Raw genomic sequence first — 25,120 nt, forward strand, 5'->3', positions numbered from 1 at the left:
TCAACTTACCTCAATGAAAAGAGCGATTGCAAGGTGAAATACGGGAAATCCCAACAATGCTAGACGGAAGAATGCATCTTGTTCAGTCCACGGTTGCATTTCAAAGAGCTCTGATAAGAACTTACATGGAATGACTAGAAGACTAATGTTGAAAGCCAGCATCACGAAGAAACATATCAACAGTGTCCCTAGAATAGAAAGTATTGAAAAAATTGGAAATATATTCAATTGGTTATATCCGTCTAAAAAATGTAGATTTCAAGAAAAAAAAACAAGAAAATATGAATGTGGTGCTCAAACAATGCCATACTTCCATAGAAATTCAAAAAATTCCTTTTGGATGAGTGGAGCTTGATTTCATACTCAGGATTGTTGAGTGATAATGCAGAATTCCAAAATCTACGACTTTTGTAATGAACAATACTACAAAATAATAGCACGTTGAAATATACAGGTACCACAGGGGAGGAGGTTTGGGTTTGGACGCAGATTCAAAAACAAATCACAAACCCTTCAAACTATTACGCCCCTGAAGTATATGAGGTATAAGTTAAGTAGATAGGAATAAAACGTCTCATTCAAACTCAGACAAAGAATGATTGTTTATTTAATCAACATCATAATCTTAGCTGTCTCCATAGAGATAGTGAAAGACGTCAGCTGAGGCTTCCGTAACTACCCCCCTCCAGTCTTTACTATCTCTATTATAGAGATGTAAATAGAACTCATAAAAACAAAACATGGAAAACAACATAATAAAAACATTTTGGAAATCTTTCCTTACTCATCTTCATTATAGTTCCTTTTCGATCTTCTAATCTCACTCAAATGCACAATTTCATGTCTACCTCGTCCATTGTTGTGTTGCTTTTTTACCTCCACTCGGTTCCTATGTAGTAGATCAATCACTTCATATGGTCCAACAAATCTATGATCCGATTTCGTTCTCTTGTGATGATTTTTCTTGAAGATTATGCCACCTACTTTTATTTTATTCATGTCTTCAGCCACCTCCAAATTATACTTTTTTGTCCTCCGAACTTTCTCGTTCATGATTTTTCTCTCCACTTCTCTATGCTCCTCTGGATGCTCAACTAACTCAAATGGTGAAAAATTTGTTGAAGATCTGGAAACTGAAGTATAGGCGTTGAACAAATTGCTTCTTTACACTTTTCAACTGCTTGGATAACATCTGATGATATGTGGAACTTCACACCTCTTTTTAATAAGTTTGTTAATGGTTCAGTCATCTGTGCAAATTTGAGAATGAATTTTCTATAATAGCCGACCATGCCTAAAAATGTTTTTATCTCTTTCAAATTCTTTGGAATTGGAATGTCTTTTATTGCACTAATTTTCTGGCTGTCAGGACGAACTCCACTTTCCGAAATCACATGACCCATGAATTTCACTTCAGATTGACACAAGTTAGTTTTTTCCTTTGACAGCTTAAGGCCAAACTTCCTTATTCTTTCAAATAACTGTGTGAGATGTGCTTTATGATCTTTGAGATTCTTGCTGAACACAATGATATCATCCATGTAGATTTGTATTGCTTCTTCATTTATGTCTTCTAAAAACTCATCCATCAGCCTTTGAAACGTTGGTACTGCGTTTTTCAACCCAAAAGGCATCCTTGTAAATTCATAATGTCCTCTCTCAAAGCTAAATGCTGTCTTCTCCATGTCCCTTGGATTCATTCTTATTTGATGGTATCCCGACTTTAGATCCAGAGTGCTGAAAACTTTAGCTCCGTGCATTCTGTCAATCATATCCTCTAGCCTTGGAAGGGGATATCTCTCCAACTCTGTTTGATCATTTAAAACTCTGAAATCTACAACCACCCTATGTTTTGGCGGTTCTCCAGGGGAAGACTTTTTTGGTACAACCCATAATGGATTACAAAATGGAGAGATAGACTTTTTTATAATGCCCTGTTCTAGCATATCCTTAATGTGTTCTCTAATGATTTTTTTCATTGCATGTGGATACCTTCTGGCTTTTATAAATATTGGTTTCGATGACTTTAATTGAATTGAGTGCTGAACTCTCCCTGTTGTTGTCAGACTCTCTCCTTCATTATATAAAGTGTCCTTATACTTTTCCAGCATATAGAATGCTAATTTTTCTTGTTCCTTGTCTATAAATTGTTCATTACAATTTCCTCTCACAATGGAACCCATTAGTAAATGTTTTTCTTTAGCAATTGAATTTTTCGATTTATAATTTCTATCTCCCAACTTGATTATCCATTGACCATTTATATTGATAGGAGCAGCTCCAAGATCTCTCATCATATCACAACCAATTATCACATCATACTTGTTGTTCATTATTTCTGTTGATACATGAACTCTCATAATTTTTTTAAAACCAATCAATCCAAACAGATTTAAATCTACTTCCCCTTTTAAAGCTTTTCTTCCTGTCAAAGTTAACATTTCACAAGAACACCCTCCTATTTTCAAACTATGATCAATTTTTATTAATGCTTCTTCCGAAATTATTGTACTGTCCGATCCTGTATCATACAAGCAATAAACATCCCAACTCTTCACATAAAATATAGGTAGCTCTCCTTTTTTGCAATCCACTTTTTGTTCCTTGCTACCTATATTCCTCATCCGAAATCCTCAATCTTTACTCCTACCTTTCTTTGTCGATAATTTGGTTGATTTATTTTTCTTCAATTCAGGCCAGTCTTTTTCATTTTTCTCTCGATATTGACTTTCATAACGGTAACAGCTATTTTCACTATCTGAGGAGTGAGTTAAACTCTCTCCATCAGAACTACCTTCCAAATTTTTTTTGCGATTTTCCTTCCTCCTCAAAGCATTGACTTCTCTTCTTCCAAAATTCTTTTTTGGGGTAACTTCCTTTCTATAAATGTAAGGACATTCTCTGGCAAAATGCCCTTCTTCCCTACACTCCCAACACTCGTTTCGTGCTAATTTCCCTTCTCTTTCCTTTCTATTTCCTTTCCCATTAGTAACCAATCCCTTTACATCAGTTCTCCATTTCTGGTTCGATCTGTTACCATAAACAGGAGAGGTTCTACTATTAAGTGAATATCTTCTCTTATTCTCATCCACTTTCCAATTTGAGTGTCTATGACTAGCTTCTTTCCAATATGACTCCTCATCTTTGACAATTTGAATAGTCTCTTCTAAAGACTGAGGTTTTGCAATTTTCACACTCGTACATACTCGCTCCGAAGCTGCTCTTAACAAAACTTCCATTGATAACTCTTCATAGATTTTATTTCTCCATACCCCTTCCTCTTTAGTATTACACGAATCTAAAACTTTCGATTTCAATTCTTTAACCAATTGCGATAACCGATTGGCAAAACTACCAATTGACTCTCCCAAATCACGATTCAATTCCAACACTCTCATTGCCATTGCAGAGACTGATTTCCTTGCACCTGCATAACGTTCTTTAAGGGCTTTTTTAACATCCTCCCAAGATGAACTGAACGATACTCCCAAATCAACCATAATTGATGTACTTATTCTAGACAAGAAAAACGAATGCAGGTTTGTAGTTGTTAATTCATCAAAATTGCTGTCAATAATTTGAGAATGGATGGCATCCATTCTCTCCAAGAATAGACTAAGTTCTTTTACCTCTCCTTGGAACTCCTGAATTGATCCGATCAAATTCATGAGACATTTCACATCCATAAGTGGTGGTTCTTTCCCAGTAATTTCAATATTTGATGCAATTTCCTTTTTCCTCCTTGGCATTTTCAAAATCTATCCGAAAATTCCTATTAACTTCAACTAAAAATACTAGATAATATTTTGGTTTCGGCACCAGTTAAGTAGATAGGAATAAAACGTCTCATTCAAACTCAGACAAAGAATGATTGTTTATTTAATCAACATCATAATCTTAGCTGTCTCCATAGAGATAGTGAAAGACGTCAGCTGAGGCTTCCGTAACTTATATTCATTATAGAAAGTTACCCCTCTCAGGTAGCAACCGCTTTCAAGGCATATTTCCATTCCTTCTACCACTCAAATATGACACTACAAAAATAATCATTTTGAATAATATAATATAATATAGTCAGAGAAAAAATGACAGTATTATTCCATTCCAAAATTAGTGAAGTTTTTTTTAAAGTGGATTAGTATTCATACATTTGTAAAAAATCTCATTTGAAACGAAATAATGGAATTTACAATTTTAATGAGATTTACTGTAGCATAAAGACGAGCGTACTGAACTCGTGAATTTTCAATTAACCAAACAATCCATACTGTTAATTACAAAACCAGATAGATGGAACTGACATTTTTAGAAGTGAAGGTTTGGTTATACTCCAATAATCATTGACTTGTTTAATCAGTAGTATAGTGAAGAATTGAAAACAGGAGTTTTAAGTAACAATTGAGATTGACAATGAAGTTGGAAAGGGGACTGAAAAAATCAATTTGGTTTCAAACACAGGATTCTCTTAAAAATGACTTACTGAAAAAAGTCATTTCATCAAAGTCAAAGTGATATAGGAAAACGCCACCCACATATGATAAGTGCATTAAACATGAATATGAAAAATTAATATATCTACTGTGTGTGTGCGCGTGTGTGGTGTTCAGGAATAAGAAATATTTATGGTACAAGAATCTTATGTACATGTTGGTTTTAATTATAAATACTCAAGGAATCACGCTTAATCAAGTATTGGATCTCATCCAAAAAAATTAAGTGTTAGGTAAATGGTTCAATGGTTAGATAGTTCAGCTTGAATGAATACATACAATTTTTGCTCATCGACTTTTGGTGGCTGTCGTTGTACGAATAGACGAATGCCAGTAAAACATACTGGAAGCAACTGACGCCATAGACAACAGAATTTTCCCAGCTGAGAACTATTTCTTCGTCAGCAACAGCTGGAGTAACTGGAGTGTACCTATTAACAAAAGAGCAGAAGATTGCAGAAGAGCAGATATATCAGAAAAATCATAACGTAATGCATAAATTTTCAAGCAAAACAATCAATTTTCTAGTAACCTAATTCACAGCTTAACTGACATTCAAATGTTATGTTTGATTGTATATTATGAATCTATAATATTATGTTTAGCATTTTCTATATTAGCTCTGTCTTCATTGTCGGAATGTTTCATTTTCCTCCCCTAATCTTTTCGTTTCAACTTATTTTTATTATGCAATGTTGGGCTATTTTTTAAAGTTACATACTTTTATCTATGCACTAAATGACTTTTTATTGTAATCATGAAAAATAATTATATACTTGACAGCAACGTAACTCTTCAATCTATATTGAGAAAATTTACTTCTTTTATGAATTCGCAATTGAGAGTGACTATTCAGATTATAGGTTCACTGCAAATCAATGAAAAATAATTTCATATTATTCGACAAGTGGAAGGGGGATTACTTATAAGAGACACAATCCATATCTAGCGTTTCCAATATAGGGTATTCGGTTCTAAATGAGGTTGGTTTTTTTAGTGATGTAAGAATCCTACACTATCAATGTGGTTCCACTACTACTAGGTGCCTTTTTGAAGGTTTTATCAACCCAAAAAAGTTCAAAATCTGCCATAAACATTATCGCAGACATCTCCATTCATTAAAATATTTCAAGACTTCACTATTATAACATTAAATAATGAATGTAGATGAACAATGTGAAAACAATATTGAGAACATTATGAAATAACAGTTCGTCCTGCAATGTTGTATGGAGCTGAGTGCTGGCCGCTGAAAAACCTACAAGAGAAGAAACCTGAAATAATGCAGAAATTAGTATTAAGAAAAATATTAAGGAGCTTGTGGAACCATATGATTGATTGGTCTGGTAAGCATTTAATAAAAACTAGAAGTATGAACCACTAAATAAAAAGATATATTAGGCAGGATGAGTGGACACAATATATCACACCGCCACAACTATATGAAGAGCTTGAGACGATTCCAAATAATGGCAAAACAAAACGGACAACAGACAACAAGTGTACATCATAATAGTAAAATCACAATAAACCAAAGATAAGAAGAGTAAATAAGTTATTGACAGATATGATTTATTTCTTCTATTCAATGGTCATAAATATAGTGTAAAAAAGTTACCATTTACTGTACAATAAGTGAATATATGTTTTGATATAACATCTTCTAAATGTCCTCCATTGGAATCTCTGCAATGTAGGAGTCATTCAGTGAAACGGGAAGATTTCAATTAGGGACTAATTCTTTCCAAAAATTAATTTTTGGATTCAATGGTCATTACATAAAGTGAAAAGATAAACATTTACTTATTTCATAATAAGTGAAAACATTCTTGCGTGTAATAATGTATTTGCAAAGAAACCGTCAATCTGGCATGTAAACAGTTTTGAGGCAACTCGGCTCCATGGAATTTCTCTTCAAATTGTCTAGTTTCATTGAAGTATCTATTTTTTGATTCCTGAATGTCTTTTCAAGTCTATCTCGGTAACTTTTGTAAAGCACTACTCACAATAGCGCGACTCAAATCGTACGACTCCAGTCGCGGATTAGTCTTTCGGACCTTTCAACTTGACTTATTTAAAAATTTTGTAATTAAAAGCTTGTTTCAATCAAACTTTTTTTTATGTTATAAAATTGAAAATTTTACTACTTTTTCAAAAAGTTTAAACGTGTATTATTATTAATAATAATAAAATAATTATTATATTGGTAACTCTTGTAGGCTCGTTTGTATAACAGGTGAGTAGGCCTACATAACTTTACATAATTAACTGGTATTCGTCTGTTACTCTATTGCTATCAAGCAGATAAATATTTATGTCACCTTTTATGACTGAATTTTCCTTTTCTAGTGTATCTAATATAATAGAATAGAATAAATGTTATTTCACTTCTCAAAATGCAATACAATATGAATATATAGTACATAGTATATATTTATGCCCTATATAGTCCAGTCAATGAAGGTCCAAAAAAGCAGTTTCGATCCGAAAATTAAATAAAATCTGAATTTCCCACCATCAATAGAACCCTCCCAGAGGGTCATTCTCCCAAAAGTCCCAAGAGATCCCCTTCGAGCTTTCCCCCCCAGCCACCTAAAACATGAAAAATGCAGGTAATCACGGGAAATCGATTATATCTGAAACCATTGATCGCAAACAGTTCTATTATACGTCATTCGATTTGTTGCATTATGGACTACAATTATAGTTCTGTTCATCTTTTCAATAAAATAAACAGTTATCTTGATAAAAAAATATGTTAAAATTTAGGGTAAAATTTATTTTTGATTTGATTTTTTTGTTTTCTCCGATTAACTTCGAAGCAAGTAATTTTAAAGAAAAATTAGACAAATAATTAATGTAGCCACTTTCATTGCGAATCCATTGATTTATATTATTATGTATTTGCGATTTGATTTGACGCTGTGGAAGGGGAAACAGCCGACTCGGTACGGCGCGGCTGACTCTTCACCATAGTAAACAGTAAAATAGTACTGCTTTCTAAGTTGCATCTTATTTACACTATGGCGCTCGAAACAATCAATGTTGTCTATTGTTTTGACTTGCGCTGAAACTAAATTTACACTTTTTAGTTCTCTTCTAAATATTAAAATGTTTGAGATTCAACCAAGTTGATTACAGCAATTTATTTAGCTTTCATTGCCAGTTCAGGAAAACAATATTTTTCTACGTGTATTAATTATACTGCCACTATTACAATACGGTCATCATATTGCTGTCTATGTTTTGAATGGAATGTGATAGTTAACTCATAATTTTGTTGTTGTATATGTGCTTAAAATATTCATACTATTACATAATATAATAAATATTTATAAATATATGTGTACGATCATAATTCTATGCTATAATTCATCATAAGTCATGAATGTCAAAAACTGAGATGAATCATAGATTACAATAGTGTTAACAGTGGCAATTTCCTTGAAAATCATAGCATGCAGTGTTTTCTGTTTTCCACAGTTAATATTCTCCATCCAGGTTGATAATATAGCCTACCTACAGTTGAGGCAAATATATATGACGGCTGAGGCATCAAAAAATTAATACATTGGGCTTTGTTGAGTTCAAAATTTCTATGATTCTCTCTGTAAAGTAGCTCATCTTCCGATTTTACTAGTTGAATTTACATATCTAAACAGTCCAATATGAAAATTCAGTAGATACTAAAGATGAAAACCATGCAAACATACAAATTAAGGAAGAGTAAGCATGCATAAAAAGTAGGAAAATCATGAAAGTGTTTTAAATTCTACCCTCGTAATCACAAGTTGATCAAGTACGATAAAAAATATTCAATATTGAAAACCAGATGTACGGTCCATTGGAGATGGAAAATTCGTAAATAATCATGAACCAAGTACAAAATACCGTATCCTAACGTATAAGATGAATTGAAAGATGATTCATCATCTTCTATTATTTGATTAATCGATTCTTCAACTCCACTCGCATATTGTCATTCATTACACAAGGGCCTTAATGCAAACTTTATAAATCGAAGTAAAGCATGAGCAGAATCATACTGGAATTAAAAGGTTGGCAGAAGCTTTTCTTGATGACGAATAATGTTGATTCGTTGATTGATATTGATTTTGATTCGGGCACCAAAAGAATAGATCAATTTTTATTTATATGTTGAAGCATTCAAATTAAATCTATTGAACATGATTTCTTATGACTTGGCATTCACAGATTTAGTTGAGTGAAGCTATTTGAAAAATGTACCTGATTATCAATTTTATGGTTTTCATACCATTCTAGTTCATTGTGATCGTGAAGGGATGAAGTGAGTTAGTTCAAGTGAATTCTAGTACACAAGTATTTTGTGGTTATAATGGGCTCTTCTTTATTTTCTATAGAGGTTTTGCTCCAGTAGAGAAAATTTAAAATGTTGGTTTTACATTTTATAAGCTTTAAAGTTACGGTAGTATGAATTTGATAAGTTCAGTATTAAATTAATCGATGTTGATTTTCATTGTATCGCTTTGTATCAATGTTACATGCACTGTTTGCAATATATTCATCACTATTCTCTCAAGAATTAGTTTTTTATGAGTTTCATGATCTGAAAATTCAAATTTAAATGCTATTTGGATGACGTTCACATTCCATTGGTTTTATACAATAATATTGTTACATTGAAGAGTCAAGCAATTTAATCCAAGTAAAAGTAAAAGGAAATCATAGTGCAATTTGAACAGTGGATAGTAACTTTGGAATTCAGTTGCTCAATTCATTTCGGCTTGATACTATCATTTGTAATCTGAGTTGATCAGAAATATGCATTGTATATATGTACCAGAGCGAAGCTCGGTCCCGATATTTATGATGATCATTGGAATTTCTGCCTGTGATTGAGAAAAAGTCATTTTGAAAGCCTTGAAATTCGTACCTAGAGAAAGTTGCATTATTACTGGAAATTTTGTTATTTGTAATATTTATTGTAGGTACTGTACATTCATTTTTGTGATTATAGAGATCAAATACTTTATTCTGTATCACGATAAGGATAAATAGGGAAATTGTGAGATGGGGATAACATCCATAGTTAAATTTACATAACATCAATTTGAAATCTCTGATAATAATGATTGTGAACGCAACTGCAACTCTGGCTTGGTATTGCCTCTTCATGTTCAGTGAGAATAGAAAGCTTCAGAGTAATTTGTTCTCACTGTGATAATATTGGTAGTATTTGGTAACATTTGTTAATATTTAAACCGAATGAGCAACAAATTAATCTACTTTCAGCTTGAAAATTTTCAACTTATCAGGAGTACAACAGTGTTATCATATAGTATCTCAGGTAGGCCTACCCTTTCATTTTTTTTTGTTCACGTGATCTGATGATATTCATTCCATTATCAACATTTAGTGTTTGAATAAAAAAGAGTAATCAAACAAGAAAAAACACAAAAAAGCTATGAAAAGAAATTTAGAATCTTCATTTTTCACAAAATAAGGATAAGATGAAGGAGTCGGACACATCATATATCATCAAAATTCATTGAAAAACATCATTATCTGAAACTAGAGTTATCAAATTGTGATACATCCGACTCATATTGAGAAGGCACACTTTAAATTAATATAATAATTCTGTGAGCAGACAAAGAAATCTTGATTTTTATCACATCAGCGTGGTTAAATCAAGAAAATTATATTTTTTAGAGTATTGAAAAGTGGAAATCTAGATTCAGCGCATATCAAAACAATAGACAAAATTAATTGTTACGAGCGCCATTGTGTAAATAAATGAGATGCAATGTAGAAAGCACTACTATTCTGTTTACTATGGTGAAGGGAGTCAGCCGCGTCGGCTGGATCCTCTTCCACAGCGTCAACTTGAATCGCAAATACATAACAATATACATAAATAGATTCGCAATGATTCTACATTAATTATTTGTATCATTTTTCTTTAAAATTACTTGCTTCGAAGTTAATCGGAGAAAAAAATAAAATCGAAAAAAAACGCTGAATTTTTACATATATATTATTTTATCAAGGAAACTGTTTGATTTATTGACTCAAATTGTAGTCCATAATGTAACGAATCGAATGACATATGATAGATTTTTTTCCGATTAATGGTTACAGAGATAATTGATTTTTCCTGTTTACTGTTTACTATGGCGAAGAGAGTCAGCCGCGCCATACCGCGTCGACTGTTTCCCCTTCCACGGCTTCAAATCGAAAATACATAGCAATATACATCAATGGATTTGCAATGAGAGTGGCTATATTAATTAGTTGGCTCATTTTTCTTTAAAATCACTTGCTTCGAAGTAAATAAATAAATAAATAAGTTTATTTCCACATAATTCAAACAATACAAAATACAAGTTCAAAATACAAAATACAAATTACATCTCTACATAATAACTTAGACCATACTATTTCAAAAAATATATAGAAACTACAAAATTATAAGTAATAATAAAACATAGTAAGACATTTGTAATAACATAATATACCATCCTGGTTATGTGGAATAGGCTGCTCCTGAGGTTGTTTTTAAAAAACCTGTATTGGGGCAGCCATACATTATTATTTTTTAAATTTTTTGGAAGTAAAAAAAGGTCCGATTGGCGGGCACTATTTTGTTCGCTTTAACATTAGATATTGCAAGAGTTTTACAAATGATATACATAGGCAATATATACCTCGATAAAACAAGAAGGAATTATTCTTTATACATTTACAAAAATAGTAAAATAATAATCATAATAATATTTTTCTAACAAAGCATAACCTCCACACTATTCAATGATTGAAGCCACTCTTTCACTTTTCTCTGCAATATGTATAATGAGTGGGATGAAAGACAATAAGGTGGTAACAAATTGAACAGTTTTGGTGCCAAATATGGAAAAGATCTACGGAAGGACTCCTTGTAAGGTCTTGGTACTTTAAATCGGTTCGTTGTCCTCAGGGATTGGCTATAGATATTCGCTTCCACACCAATATTACCACTTCTCATATAAAATATTCGGAGAACTCTAAAAACAATTATAAATGTCTCAATGGCATAATTTTCAAAGTCAAGAATAGTGTTCGAGATGGAAATCTTCTCCCTTTATGCATTATCACTCTTAAAAGCTTTTTCTGTGATATTATTAACGGTTTCACTGTAGTTATATAGGTACCTCCCCAGCATACCAGCCCGTATCGTAAGTTAATCGAAGAAAACAAAAAAAAAATCAAATCGCAAGCCCCCTAAATTTTTACATATATATTTTTTATCAAAAAAACTGCAAGTTTTATTGAAAAAATAAATATAACTAATATCGTAGTCCATAATGTAACGAATCGAATGACATATAATAGAATTGTTCCAGATCAATGGTTACAGAGATAATTGATTTCCCGTGATTACCTGAATTTTTCAACTTTGAGGGGGGCTAGGGGGGAAAGCTCCAAGGGGATTTTTTTGGGACTTTTGGGAGAATGACCCTCTAGGAGGGTTCTATCGATGGTGATAGATTCAACTTTTATTTAATTTTCGGATCGAAAAAACCTTTATTGACTGGGCTAATACAATATTATTACAAAGCATTAAAAAATAAAATAAAAAGTATATAATACATAACTAGCATATTACTTATATGTTTATAAATAATAATACTGAAAATTTAAAATTTGAAGAGAATTTTTATTAAGACCAAATGAACATAAAAAAATATCTTCTAGAAAATACAAATATATTATATTAATAATTATATTAATTGACATTGCACAATCAAAAAATAATGAATTATATGCATATTAATGCAAGTGGAATAAATACTAGCTTACAAAGTGAGAGAAATATCACTTGAGTGCAAGCAGGAGTCGATTGGTTCATCAAGCACACACACACACACACACACACATTACAAAAATTATAGATGCCTAATAGGACTCAAATTTTGAGGTACAAAATTATTCAAAGGGTGCATAATCAAGCTCAATGCAGCACAATAAACCATTCCTCAACATCATTTGGATGAGCATCGAAAAGCCAAGGGTTCAGTTTTGATTTAAATCTTTTGAAGGTTCTCAAATTTTTAATCTCTGCAGGCAGAACTTCGGCCCAAGAAATAGAAAGTACTTCTGAAAGAGAGTACAGCTTGCTTTAGGGCATCTCACCAATCCCAGAGTTATCTGCCGCGTTTGCTGGGAATGATTACCCTCAACCATGGGCTGATCATAGCTTCCACTCACCCTGCAGAGTATAGCTAGGACCTTGAAGACGTACATAAGTCTGAGAGGCAATGCATTTATCCGTTTGAAGAAATGGAAAGAATGAGTTTGTCTGTGAACTCCAAATATAACTCGGACTGCTGCTTTTTGTAATGTAATTATTGATTTGAAGTGAGAAATGTATGTTGAAGCCCAGCATGCAATCTCATAATCCAATTTGGAGTTAAGAAAAGCAAAGTATAGTTGACGCAAAATATTTGGGGGAAGGAATTGCCTTAGATTATAGAAAAATCTTAACAAGTAGAATAGATGCTTCCTTAGACCCAGAACATGGATATTCCATGACAATTTATCATCTACAACCAACTCAAGATATCTCATAGACTGATTTCTTTCTACAACAATGCAGTAACACTGCATCCTACTGCAGTCAATTTCATGATAGAAAATAGGGACATTCAACATGAGTGGTGATGACATAGAAAAAGTTAAGTAATTTGTTTTTGCAGCATTTAGTGTTAACTTATTGTAATCAAACCAAAGGCGGAGTGTATCAAGATCTATAAGCTTTATCTCTTTGAAAAACTCATCCATAGGTTCATTGATTACCAATTTATTCATAGTTACCATTCTTGTGTTTTTAGAGAGTTCAAGGAAAGCCATTGAATGAAAAACGCGGTGAAAACTTGGAGTACCAACGGAATAATGTTCGAGGCCGATAAGATCTTTGATATAGGCAGCTTTGGGCTGAGATTCTCTGCGGGTTCCAAGTGCCCCATAGCTAAAGCGAGACTCCATGTTACAGGCAAATCAATGTACAGAAATTGATTAGTTCCCATTTCAGTTCCCCTCTGCAAATTAAAAACAAAACAAGTGGTCAACAAAGTAGATAAAGTTCTTTTATGAAATGTATTTTTCATCAGAAGCTTCAAGAATAAGTATAAATTCCACTAAAAAATTCTATTGAATAGCTTCCACTGGATGAATGAATTTTATTATCCACCACTGAAGCTGCGGCTTCTGGCGACATAGAGTCAGCAACTGACTAGCATTCCACAGAACTGCATTTTTGTTTCAAAATCCTAGTCTACAATGTTGCTGATTTGGCAGATTCCATTACATTCTTAATGGAATAAATCAGTAATTTAAATTTAATGCCAGTATAAGGATCCAAAAAAATTCTTCAATATATAAATAGTTCAAAACATAATTGTTTAAATTCATAATTTGAGTTACTATACTTACACTGTACAGAATCATGACTGAGAAAAATTGTACCATACTGTACATAGCCATGAATTTGAAAAGTATGAAACTGGTAACGAGAGCACATCTTCCTTCCTTTATAATTCGAACCACTCCAGTGATGGATGGCTCGCTGACCGTGAATGGAGCCGCGATCGACGCCTCCGCGTTAGTCAGCGAAATGCCAACATGGGCTGCTTTCAGTGCCTGCCCAATACACAATACAATACACACAAACATCATATATACTGACTCACATTTTCATGAACTTGCATGTACTAAAGACCATACATTAAACCAAGCCAGCATATGGTGCAGGAACAATGGTTTTCTTTTGAATAACAATAACATTGAACAAATGATTTTTAGCTCCAGAGATATTCCAACAGATAATAGTTCAATTATGTAATATTACATTTTTTTCTCACATTTGAATCGAATCTTCAATTCGAGATCTATGGAACTTTATAGTAAATATCAGAGTCATCAATAGACGGACAAACTTTTTGACGGAGAATTTATTATCGTAAATGTTTGTTGCATTGTTCCATGGTGTCACCGAGGCAGGGTTAACAAAATTACTAGATAAATGGTTTATTTAAATCGAGATATATATAAAAATTTAAAATAATAGTTTCAAAATAAAGTTTTATTGAGAACAGATGTAGAATGTGAATTCTAAACTTGTAAGTTATAATATTTTGGTGATGTGTCTGTAATGTTGGAGGCGTTGGCTCTCTGACTTGTAACTTAGGTTTTTTCCTGTTAGTGCCTCTCTAGAAAAATGGCTGGCTAAGTGTGTTGTTGTGGAGTTTTGCTCTGAATCATTTTCGTTTATTAATGTTTTAAATTGTGTTTTATACAAATTTTTGTGTTCTATTTTGTTAAGATATAGCTATTAGTGTCTTCAAGCCAATAGCCACTGTTTTTCAACTGTAAACTAGATAAGTATTTTAGTTTGTAGTAACTCTAATTAATTAGGCTTAAGATATAGTTCTTTGTGTATTTGTATAAATTCATCTGAAGATTATAAGTTCATTTGCTCTGAAAACTGGATTTCTCATTCATAGGCGATAGATCCATTCACAATTTATCAAGAATCTATTTCATTGGAGCCGACAACTATCCTTAGGTTAATAGGTGGAATGCTATTCCAACCGATTTAAGGAAAAATTGGTAGCACGGCAAATGTTACCCCTGTGGTGGGACAGAATTACAAAATAAATATGTCCCAAATGGTACACTATGAAATCCCTGGTTATAAAAATTATTAGTAGGATAGATATCTTGATAGGTTATGAATGGTTTGTTGCTGAGTGGGAAATCGGTTCAAGAGAGATCAAGTCCTAATGAATATATTATCTGTGCAGACTAGCAAAATGGCATACAATATGAAAAATATTGAAAATGATGATGAGTTAATAGCTGCCTTAACACAACTGTTTGATAATTTTAAACAAGAGCAAAATGCTAGGTTTGATGAGTTAAATGCTAGATTTGATGAGCAAAATGCTAAGTTTAATGCTAGGTTTGATGATATGAAGCAAGAATTTGCTGAAACATTGAGTGATAATCATGAAAATGAAAACAAATTGAAGCAGGATGATAGTAGTGTTAAGATACAGGATCAACTCATTCAAGTTTCTGACAATGTAGGCCTAGTTACTGTTGTTGAAAAAGTCAACCTTAATGAGATAGTAGAATTGAGTAAAGAAGTAGGTAGGGAGTTGTCTTCACTGAAAGTCAACTATCATGAAAGTAATATTGCTACATTGAAGGTTAGGAAAACTATAAATAAAGTGAATGTTCACATGAGACAGGTTTCTGTAGAGGTTAGGAAAAATGTAAACAAAATGAATCTTGCTTTGAGTCAAGTTGATGAGTTCAACTTTCAACTGAGAATTGAAAAGGTGTATGCTATGCATTCTCAAGTGAACATGACTAACTTTTGTAGGCAAAACGGCTTTGTTGAAATAATATTAGAAGTTAAAATAGTAGCTTATTTTCCTAATCTTTAAATTGTTGATAAAACTTAACTTTTCCAAAATCTATCCATTGTAGTGTAAATAATTGTTTGCTTGCGGTATATTTTTTCATCATGTATTACATATTTTAATCATGTCTATTTTTTTCAGGTATTATATTAGGTAATTAGGTTTTTCAGAGCAATTTTGTCCCATGTTCTCATCTTTCATTGCATATCGTGCCATAAGCCATATGTAATTAGGTTATAGTTTTCTTCTGGGCTTTTAACCCATTTTGCATTTTATTTTTTTTCTTTGCTGTCCAATACTTTGGATTTTTGGTAGACAAGTAGGTGTGATTCTTTTAGAGGTGTGGGCGTGAACCACATACGGCTGGACTCGATTATCTGACCTACTTGTTTGCGATATAAAAACCTTATGACTGCAACATCAAATGTTTGTAAAAACTTTTGCATACTTTTGTTTTTGTGGTCCGATACTAGAGTCTGCTATCACATTGCCTTACAGACATCTAGGAACTATCCACCCAGTCACAATAGTCAACATATTTTTTTTTCCTTCACCAGTTGTTTTTGTGGGAGTGATAGCTCACAATTATAACAAATTAGAGTCATACTTGGAATTTACAAAATTCCATAGTAGTATATTTTATTAAATATACTTCCTCATGAAAGTTCAGTACTGACATGTAGGATAGGCTCTAATTAATCTTTCTCTTCTTTGTATTGTTTTAGGGAATTTATTTACCCAGTTTTCTTTTTCTCTTTTTTGTATTGTTTTAGGGAATTTATTTACCCAGTTTTCTTTTTCTCTTTTTTGTATTTTTTAGGGAACTTATTTACCCATTATTCATCTTGATCATCTTTGTATTATAATCTTGAAATGTTTGTACTTATTATACAGTCTTTAAATTATAAATTATGTTATTATAATAAATAAACTTCAAAATTTGAAAGTATTAATGAATTCTGTAGCCATATATATGTGATGTATTAATGAAAGTTAGCTTGAATAATAATGTTTTCATTGAATAAAAACGTTGTGTTATATTATCAATTGAAATGAGTTAAAGGCTAAAATTTTTCTAAAGTGTTTTGTAATATATTTTTTTTTAAATTTAAAAACTGTTTGTTCTATAAATTTTGATATGATTGATTATCGTTTGAAATGGATGCTGGAGTGTATGTAGAATTTTTAGTGGGGTTTGTTGATTAGAATTTTGCTGGTATGTGATTGTTTTTTGAGATGGAAACCCATTATTGCCTAAAGAAGGAATAACAGAGGTTATGACTTAGAGAGGCAGTAATGAGATAATATTTTTGTGTTGATTAATAATGTTGATTGCCATAGATGCAAAAATAATGATTAATAATGTTAATTGCCATAGATGCAGATTACTTATGAATATTGATTGCCTTTGAAGCAAAATATTATTGATGTTTTGAATGATTTCTTGTTTAATGATTGATAGTAAAGTTTTGTCATGAAATGTAGTTTGTGTTTAGAACATTGAAAAGTCGAAATAAACTATAGTATCCAACAAACGATGATTAACAATATTAAATAATTTGCTTTTTATACAATTTTTGAACAAAATTAAAACTAAATAATTTTGAAACCCTGAATGATAAATCATAAATGTGAAATGAACTTGCTATAAATGAAATGTTATATTAAATGATAATGAAATGCAGATATATTATGAAATGATTGTGAATAGAAGATCAATTGTCTGAAATTATTGAAATATATATATTGAAATTAATTTTGTTGTGATGATCTGATGTTTTTTTTTTTACAATTTTGATAATGATACAGGGTGTTATGAAATTCTATTTCTATTTTGAAGAATGGATTAAATTTTGATAATTGAACAGTAAATAGATGAAAATGATTTTTTTTTTAAATTTATCATTGATATGTCCATATTTCACAATTTATGTATTGCTGACTGTATAATAGGATGTTAACAAATTTCAATTTCATATATATTTAAAAATAATTTTCATGTGTATTAGATTGTATTGATAGCCTAATAAAGTTTTTCTTCTTAGTTTATAAGCATTTTAAGATAACAGGTACAGCACAGACATTAACATTGAAATAGTTATCATGTGAATCTCGAAATCAGCAACAAGTGAACGCCATGAAGAGTGTTAAGAACATTTGGGTGATTTTCGAACTAGTGTGACATAACTACGCCAATATCTACGCCAAAACCTACGCTGCGGCCTACACTAATAACTACACCAATGTCAACGCTGCGGCCTACACCAATAACTACGCCAATGTCAACACCAATATCAACACCAATAACTACACCAAAATCTACGCCGATGCCTGTGCTGATGCCAACGCCAATATCTACGCCGATGCCTGCGCCAATGCTGATGCCAACGCCAATAACTATGCCAATGTCAACACCAATATCTACACCAATAACTAAGCCAATATCTACACCAATAACTGCGCCAATGCCAATATCTACGCCGATGCCTGCGCCAATGCCAATGCCTGCGCCAATGCCAAAATCAATGCCGATGCCTGCGCCAATGCCAATATCTATGCCGATGCCTGCGCCAATGCCAATGCCTGCGCCAATATCAACGCCGATGCCAAAGCCGACACCAAAGCATACGCCAATAGCAATGCCAATGCTTATTGCTGACTTTGTATCTCAAACTTCAACACTACTGCATTACCTGGAGGTAATTGTCATCCATGTTCACATTCGCAACTTTGAATTCAGAAGAACAGTCACAGTATCATGAAAGAATTGATTCAAAAAATCCTCTCCTAAATTATTCCTGTATGCAGAACTCTAAACCTTGAAAGCTGAAAATATCAAAAAACCAAACCTTACCTAAATTAATCCTCACCTAAATTAATCCTGTATGCAGCGTCTATCTCTTTTCCAAAAACGAATTACATTGTCATTTCAAGCCTGAAATGTACATTGTATAATTACAAATATGATACAAAATTTAAGTGACTCTGTATTGAATTTGGAATGCAGCCGTCTACTACAAGCATGAAGCAATGCTAACTGAGATGTCACCTGTATCGAGTTTGGTATGCAGCCGTCTACTACAAGCATGAGGCAATGCTAACTGAGATGTCACCTGTATCGAGTTTGATATGCATCAGTCGACTACAAGTATCAGCCCAACACTACGTGCATCCAGATCAGCCCAACACTAACGTCATCACATTGGAGTCACACTTAACTGAAAATCATACTGAGTGCCTTAACGGACTGTTTTCCAAAATGTGCATCAATAAAATCAACCGCGTCAATAGTGAAAGAAATGAACATTTTTTGATTTATTGAAATTTTATGTGAAAATTAAATGTAACAATTCATCAATTCATTTAAATAAAAAAAAAAAATAATAAAAATAATAAATTTTTCATTCAACATACTAAATTTTTTTTATGCAATAAAAATTAAATTTTTCTATCTATTAAATTTATGTGCAATTTCAAAAAACTATTCTTTACATATTAAACTTTCTGTTGAGATATTTTCCTTTAAATTATAAAGCTAAATCAAAAGTAATATTGATATTCTATATTTTGAAATATTGTTTGGAAACATATAACAAACGCTATTGATGAATTTTTATAATAATTTTCAATATTATAGGATGACATGTAATGTTTTTCTAGAAAAAATTGTTACTGTTCTCGAATTTAATTTTCAACAATTTTCATTAGGGTCAATGTAATTTTTTTTCTTTAAATTTTCAAACAGTAAAATTTTTTATGTCAAGAGGGGGGTATTTGTAATATTACATTTTTTTCTCACATTTGAATCAAATCTTCAATTCGAGATCTATGGAACTTTATAGTAAATATCAGAGTCATCAATAGACGGACAAACTTTTTGATGGAGAATTTATTATCGTAAATGTTTGTTGCATTGTTCCATGGTGTCACCGAGGCAGGGTTAACAAAATTACTAGATAAATGGTTTATTTAAATCGAGATATATATAAAAATTTAAAATAATAGTTTCAAAATAAAGTTTTATTGAGAACAGATGTAGAATGTGAATTCTAAACTTGTAAGTTATAATATTTTGGTGATGTGTCTGTAATGTTGGAGGCGTTGGCTCTCTGACTTGTAACTTAGGTTTTTTCCTGTTAGTGCCTCTCTAGAAAAATGGCTGGCTAAGTGTGTTGTTGTGGAGTTTTGCTCTGAATCATTTTCGTTTATTAATGTTTTAAATTGTGTTTTATACAAATTTTTGTGTTCTATTTTGTTAAGATATAGCTATTAGTGTCTTCAAGCCAATAGCCACTGTTTTTCAACTGTAAACTAGATAAGTATTTTAGTTTGTAGTAACTCTAATTAATTAGGCTTAAGATATAGTTCTTTGTGTATTTGTATAAATTCATCTGAAGATTATAAGTTCATTTGCTCTGAAAACTGGATTTCTCATTCATAGGCGATAGATCCATTCACAATTTATCAAGAATCTATTTCATTGGAGCCGACAACTATCCTTAGGTTAATAGGTGGAATGCTATTCCAACCGATTTAAGGAAAAATTGGTAGCACGGCAATTAATGTTAAGTTAATTATTAATATTAAACGAAAATCCAAATTAAATGCTGACTTCTGCTTTGCAGTTTAGTTACGATTTTCCTTTAATAATAATTTATTAATCCAATCGTAATTTATTTATCCAAATAATAATAATAATTATTTATTATTTATCCAATCGTAGCTAAACTGCAAAGCAGAAGTCTTCAGGGTGATTTACAGCATTTAATTTGGATTATTAAATAATTATTATTTATTGATTAGCATTTGAATCAATGCAATTTCTCATTAATTTCCATCTGTAATGTTAAGTTCGTAGATTTATAATATTGATGAAAAATTATCTTGGAAGCAACATATTCATTTCGATTGCTATCCTATCAAACCTATGTAGTATTCCGATGTTTTAGTTAATGCCCAAAATATAAAGTATTTAAACAGCTCAGCTGTTCCATGCTCCAACAGCAGGTATTTACAGCTGTTCGAACATATTTACAGCTTTGTTGGCAGTGACTGTAAACATCAGAACGACACTTTAAACTTATTCAATAATCATAGTCCAGCTTTATTAATTAAGGTAATGAATTTCAAAAAGTTTGAATAATTAATACGATTTCCATATAATTCAAAATTAATGAGATGAATAAGGAAGTTAAAACTACAATAGTATGTATGCTATAGATGTACTTGGTTGAACATTTCTGTTTGTTACAAACGTAGTCATTATATGATATGGTATAGGCTTATATAAACATTACTAGTATATGAGTATCCTTACACCACAATCATTTGCGCCGTCACCACACATTGTAACGATGTATCCCAGCGACTGATATGCAGTTATCAATTGAGTCTTATGCAAAGGCGACATTCGGGCAAATACAACACATTTCAGCAGTATAATGTCAACATAATGTGGACAATGAGTTCTAAGTAAAGACCAATTATTTCCATCAATCGCAAGGTACAGAGACTCGTTGCCCTGCAAAAAATGATGATTGAAAAAATAAGTAAATATTTTATACCTTTTATAGATTATAATTATTCTTTGATTTTCATAGGGATTTCAATTTCAATTCAATTTAAATTTATTGGAAAAAAGATACATAGTAGTGAATGTAGTGAATCAATGTGCATGCGACAGGCACACTGCCCAAAACCGCACTCCACACAAAATAATACAGAAGAATAAGAAAACAAAAACAACTTATACAGAAATTAAACAAACTTCAGAATTTCATGCTAAAACTTAGAATAAAATACTAATTATTTATATAATTATATTCGTATCGTACAATATATATAAGTTTAATTAAAATAAGAGAAAAAGAGTTGACTAATTAAACTAAAAAAATAAAAAAGAAAATAATAAAATAGAGAAGAAGTAAGGTAAAGAGATAGATAGCAGAAGAAGAGAGGAGTGATAATTGAACGAGCGTTAGTGAGTTCTTACTTTTGACTCAGGACCAAAATCGTTGTCCGTCTGTGTTTCTGTCTGTCCGTATGTTATACAATAACTTTTGAACGATTTTATGAATCAGCTTCAAATTTTGAACATAATATATTCTTGACCTTTTCACAGATCAAGTTAACAAAATTAACCCACCACTTCGTCCTTCTTCAGATAAAAAGAGGATAGGTTCTCAATATAACTAAGCATTGTGTATGCTATAATTAGACTCAATAATCACATGGAATATTGTAAACTAGAGATTTCAATAAAACAGTTCATAAGATACCATTTTTGAAAATTATTATGTCAGATCTTCTCAATCAAAAATAATATACTTGCATAAATTGACAACAGCTAATAGGAAGCGGCAATTTTTCGAGGCGCAAATTGCTTCAAGATAAGGGTGTGATCACATGGAATGCGTATATATGCAAGTGCACGTCAAATCATGCATGAGCCGAAAAACAAAATCTAAAAAGAGCCATACAAACACGTTGTACCATGCATGCAGCTGCTCACACTGAACGCATACACAGTACATGCATGCGTTCAGTGTGAGTGTTCCTATTGCTCTTCCCATAGTTTGTTTCTCATCTGCGCGTTTGGTCATGCATAAGCAAGCGTACAATCACACCCTAAGGCTACTCTCGGGCAATCATCACAGTGAAAAATGTGATAATGGGAAACTCATTATTAAGAAACTACAGCTCGAGACACATTATTAACAAGGCAAATGATAAATAGTTATGATCAATGATTATAGAAATTATTGTAGCTTTCAATTTTCTCATGCTTGAAAAAAAATGTTTTTATTAGTTGTAGAAAAATTATTTATTTCAAGTGAATATGATTTTCTATGCAGTTAAAATTATGATAGAAAACACTAAAATAGAACAATATTCCTCAATAATACTAATATATCAATCTTGAATGTTAGTGAACACACTGATTGATAAATATGATTTGGACAAAAAATTGTCTCACTCCTTGGTCTTATTTTAGGAAATCACAGGATAACATTGAATGTGCATGAGAAGAATATCATTACAAATCGAAAATGAGCTGTCAGCTGGATTATCAAATGCATCCAATCAATAACTGAATAAAATTTTTCTCGAATTTTCACTGCTTTTAATAGAACAACTGACATTTTGAGCGAGTTCTCCAGCTAGGGGCTCACTAGTCAATAGTGCTCTGATTGAATATACTAATATCCATTTTTCACATTAGTGTCACGGAAAAAAGAAAATAGGGTACTTAGTTTTTTCAACAATTCTTTTTATTATAATATAATACAATATTGAACTAGTTTGATGACACATTACTAGACTAGTCATCATCATCAATAACTAGTCAGTTGAATTCATTCGAATAATAGTCATTGGATATTTTAGATTTAGCTTAATTAATAATTTTGAAAATTTCTGGGTATTTCCATGATATGTCCATGTAACAGTCCATGTATGTCCATGTGACATAATATTCTAGCCAGCGATCAAAGTGCACTACATATCTACGGGAAGTATAATTCCTTTCATATGTAGGATACACCAGGGATGAGTTTCTGAACACCATATTTGAAAAAAATGGATGATATCTATCCTGTTTGGAACAATGCAGAAGACATAAAAAATGTTTGACGATAGATTATTACCAAATCAAATTGTCGACGTTTTGATTGTGTAGATTTCAGAGACTCAAGAACAATCTCCTTTTTATCATCGAATTGAAGTGTAGCAACAGTACAATGCTTTGGAAGGATGCCACATTCTTGACTAACACTAACAGCTGTCAATATGTTGTCACCTATAGTCAAAAGAGAATTAAAAACTAATTATCTTCGCGATTCATTCGGGCAGATTTGATTTACTTTATTAGCTACACAATAGTAAAATAATTATTAAAATTGTATCAAAGTCATTTGGAGAAAATCTCACAATTGTTTGCCTTTTTCATTCTGAAATAGAACGAGATTTTATTGGCCATTAAGTAAATTAAATTACTATAGGCTTTGTCATATTGCTACAATATTTATACATTAATATAAAATGAAATATGTGAACCATACAAGCATAAGAACATAATTATTACATAAAACATAAATTATCAAAGTCAAGTGCAATATACATCAAAATATTTGAATAGAAAATTATACACGTCAAATCAGTCGATATACAATTATAATTGTATATATATATATATATATATATATATGTCAATATGTAAAACAATTTATAATATAGGCTATATCTAATAGAAACTACTACTACACAAAAGGATATAACATAGTAATGACATTACTATTATAACAATAAAAACCACTTAGGGCAGTTTGCACAGTATAGATTGCTAAACTCGATTAAGTTAATCGAGTTTAAGTTAATCTGAAAGTTTAAACTTGAATCGGTTTTCTCAGTGCATTTACTAATCCAGTTTAAGTTAAACTAGTTTAGCGTTAAGTTGGTAATAGAATGTCATCGTTTATAATATCAGGAAGGCTGATTTTTACAGGAAATTTGTAATTTTTTTACAAACCATCAGTAAATTGAGGTTATGTAGCTACTATTTTAGTATTTTCTTGTTCTTTTTCAAAATCCACAGAGCTGTAAGCTGTACGGTTATAAAAGTGAAAAGCGATCAAGAAATTCTTTAAAAACTTATGTTTAGTTGGCACCAAAAAATATATTTTAGAATGAAAGATAAAAAAGTTATTTTGTTACGCTTGAATCTACTACGATCTTCCTCATTTATTAGAAATCTCTCGAAAGCAATATGTCTCAGTTATGTGTTATTAAAAACATCTTTTCTAATCGAAGATCACTGTTAAAAATTGTCTTAATTTCTATCAAGTGGTTTATTCAATCTAAATACTGAATTGGCAGTTGCTGTACTCAAGCAAAACCGTTAAAAAATTCTCTATCTCAGAAATTAAAATTATTTGTTTTTGCCCAATTTTTCTCAGTTTCAAAATTTCTTTGCAGTCATCTTTATCAATCGCATTAAAAACTTCTATCAATTCCTTCATTAGAATTATTATTACATTCAAATAATGATTCACTATAACCTAAATTAATAATAATTATCGTCTACAGAAGCATTAAAAAAAACAGTCGAAAAATAATTTACTATCAGCTGTTTCCCCATCAAATCGTTACAGATGTCAAGTTAATCCAAATTATTTGGTTTAAACC

At 31.5% G+C, this 25,120-nt stretch overlaps 1 protein-coding gene across 1 annotated transcript in view; it reads right to left on the bottom strand.

Annotated features, from left to right (window-relative positions):
* LOC111045301 (polyamine-transporting ATPase 13A2) overlaps positions 1–25,120 on the bottom strand; it is a 144,538-nt gene that overhangs the window by 42,103 nt on the left and 77,315 nt on the right. Inside the window, exons 17-22 of the mRNA XM_039442055.1 lie at positions 23,584–23,735; positions 21,255–21,458; positions 13,944–14,150; positions 13,326–13,549; positions 4,770–4,921; positions 10–188 (exon numbers count right to left, since the gene is read on the bottom strand). Of these exons, the coding sequence (XP_039297989.1) occupies positions 10–188; positions 4,770–4,921; positions 13,326–13,549; positions 13,944–14,150; positions 21,255–21,458; positions 23,584–23,735 (1,118 nt within the window). The remainder of the gene's footprint in view (positions 1–9; positions 189–4,769; positions 4,922–13,325; positions 13,550–13,943; positions 14,151–21,254; positions 21,459–23,583; positions 23,736–25,120) is intronic.

Source organism: Nilaparvata lugens, chromosome X (assembly GCF_014356525.2).
Source record: "Nilaparvata lugens isolate BPH chromosome X, ASM1435652v1, whole genome shotgun sequence".
Classification (NCBI taxonomy): domain Eukaryota; kingdom Metazoa; phylum Arthropoda; class Insecta; order Hemiptera; family Delphacidae; genus Nilaparvata; species Nilaparvata lugens.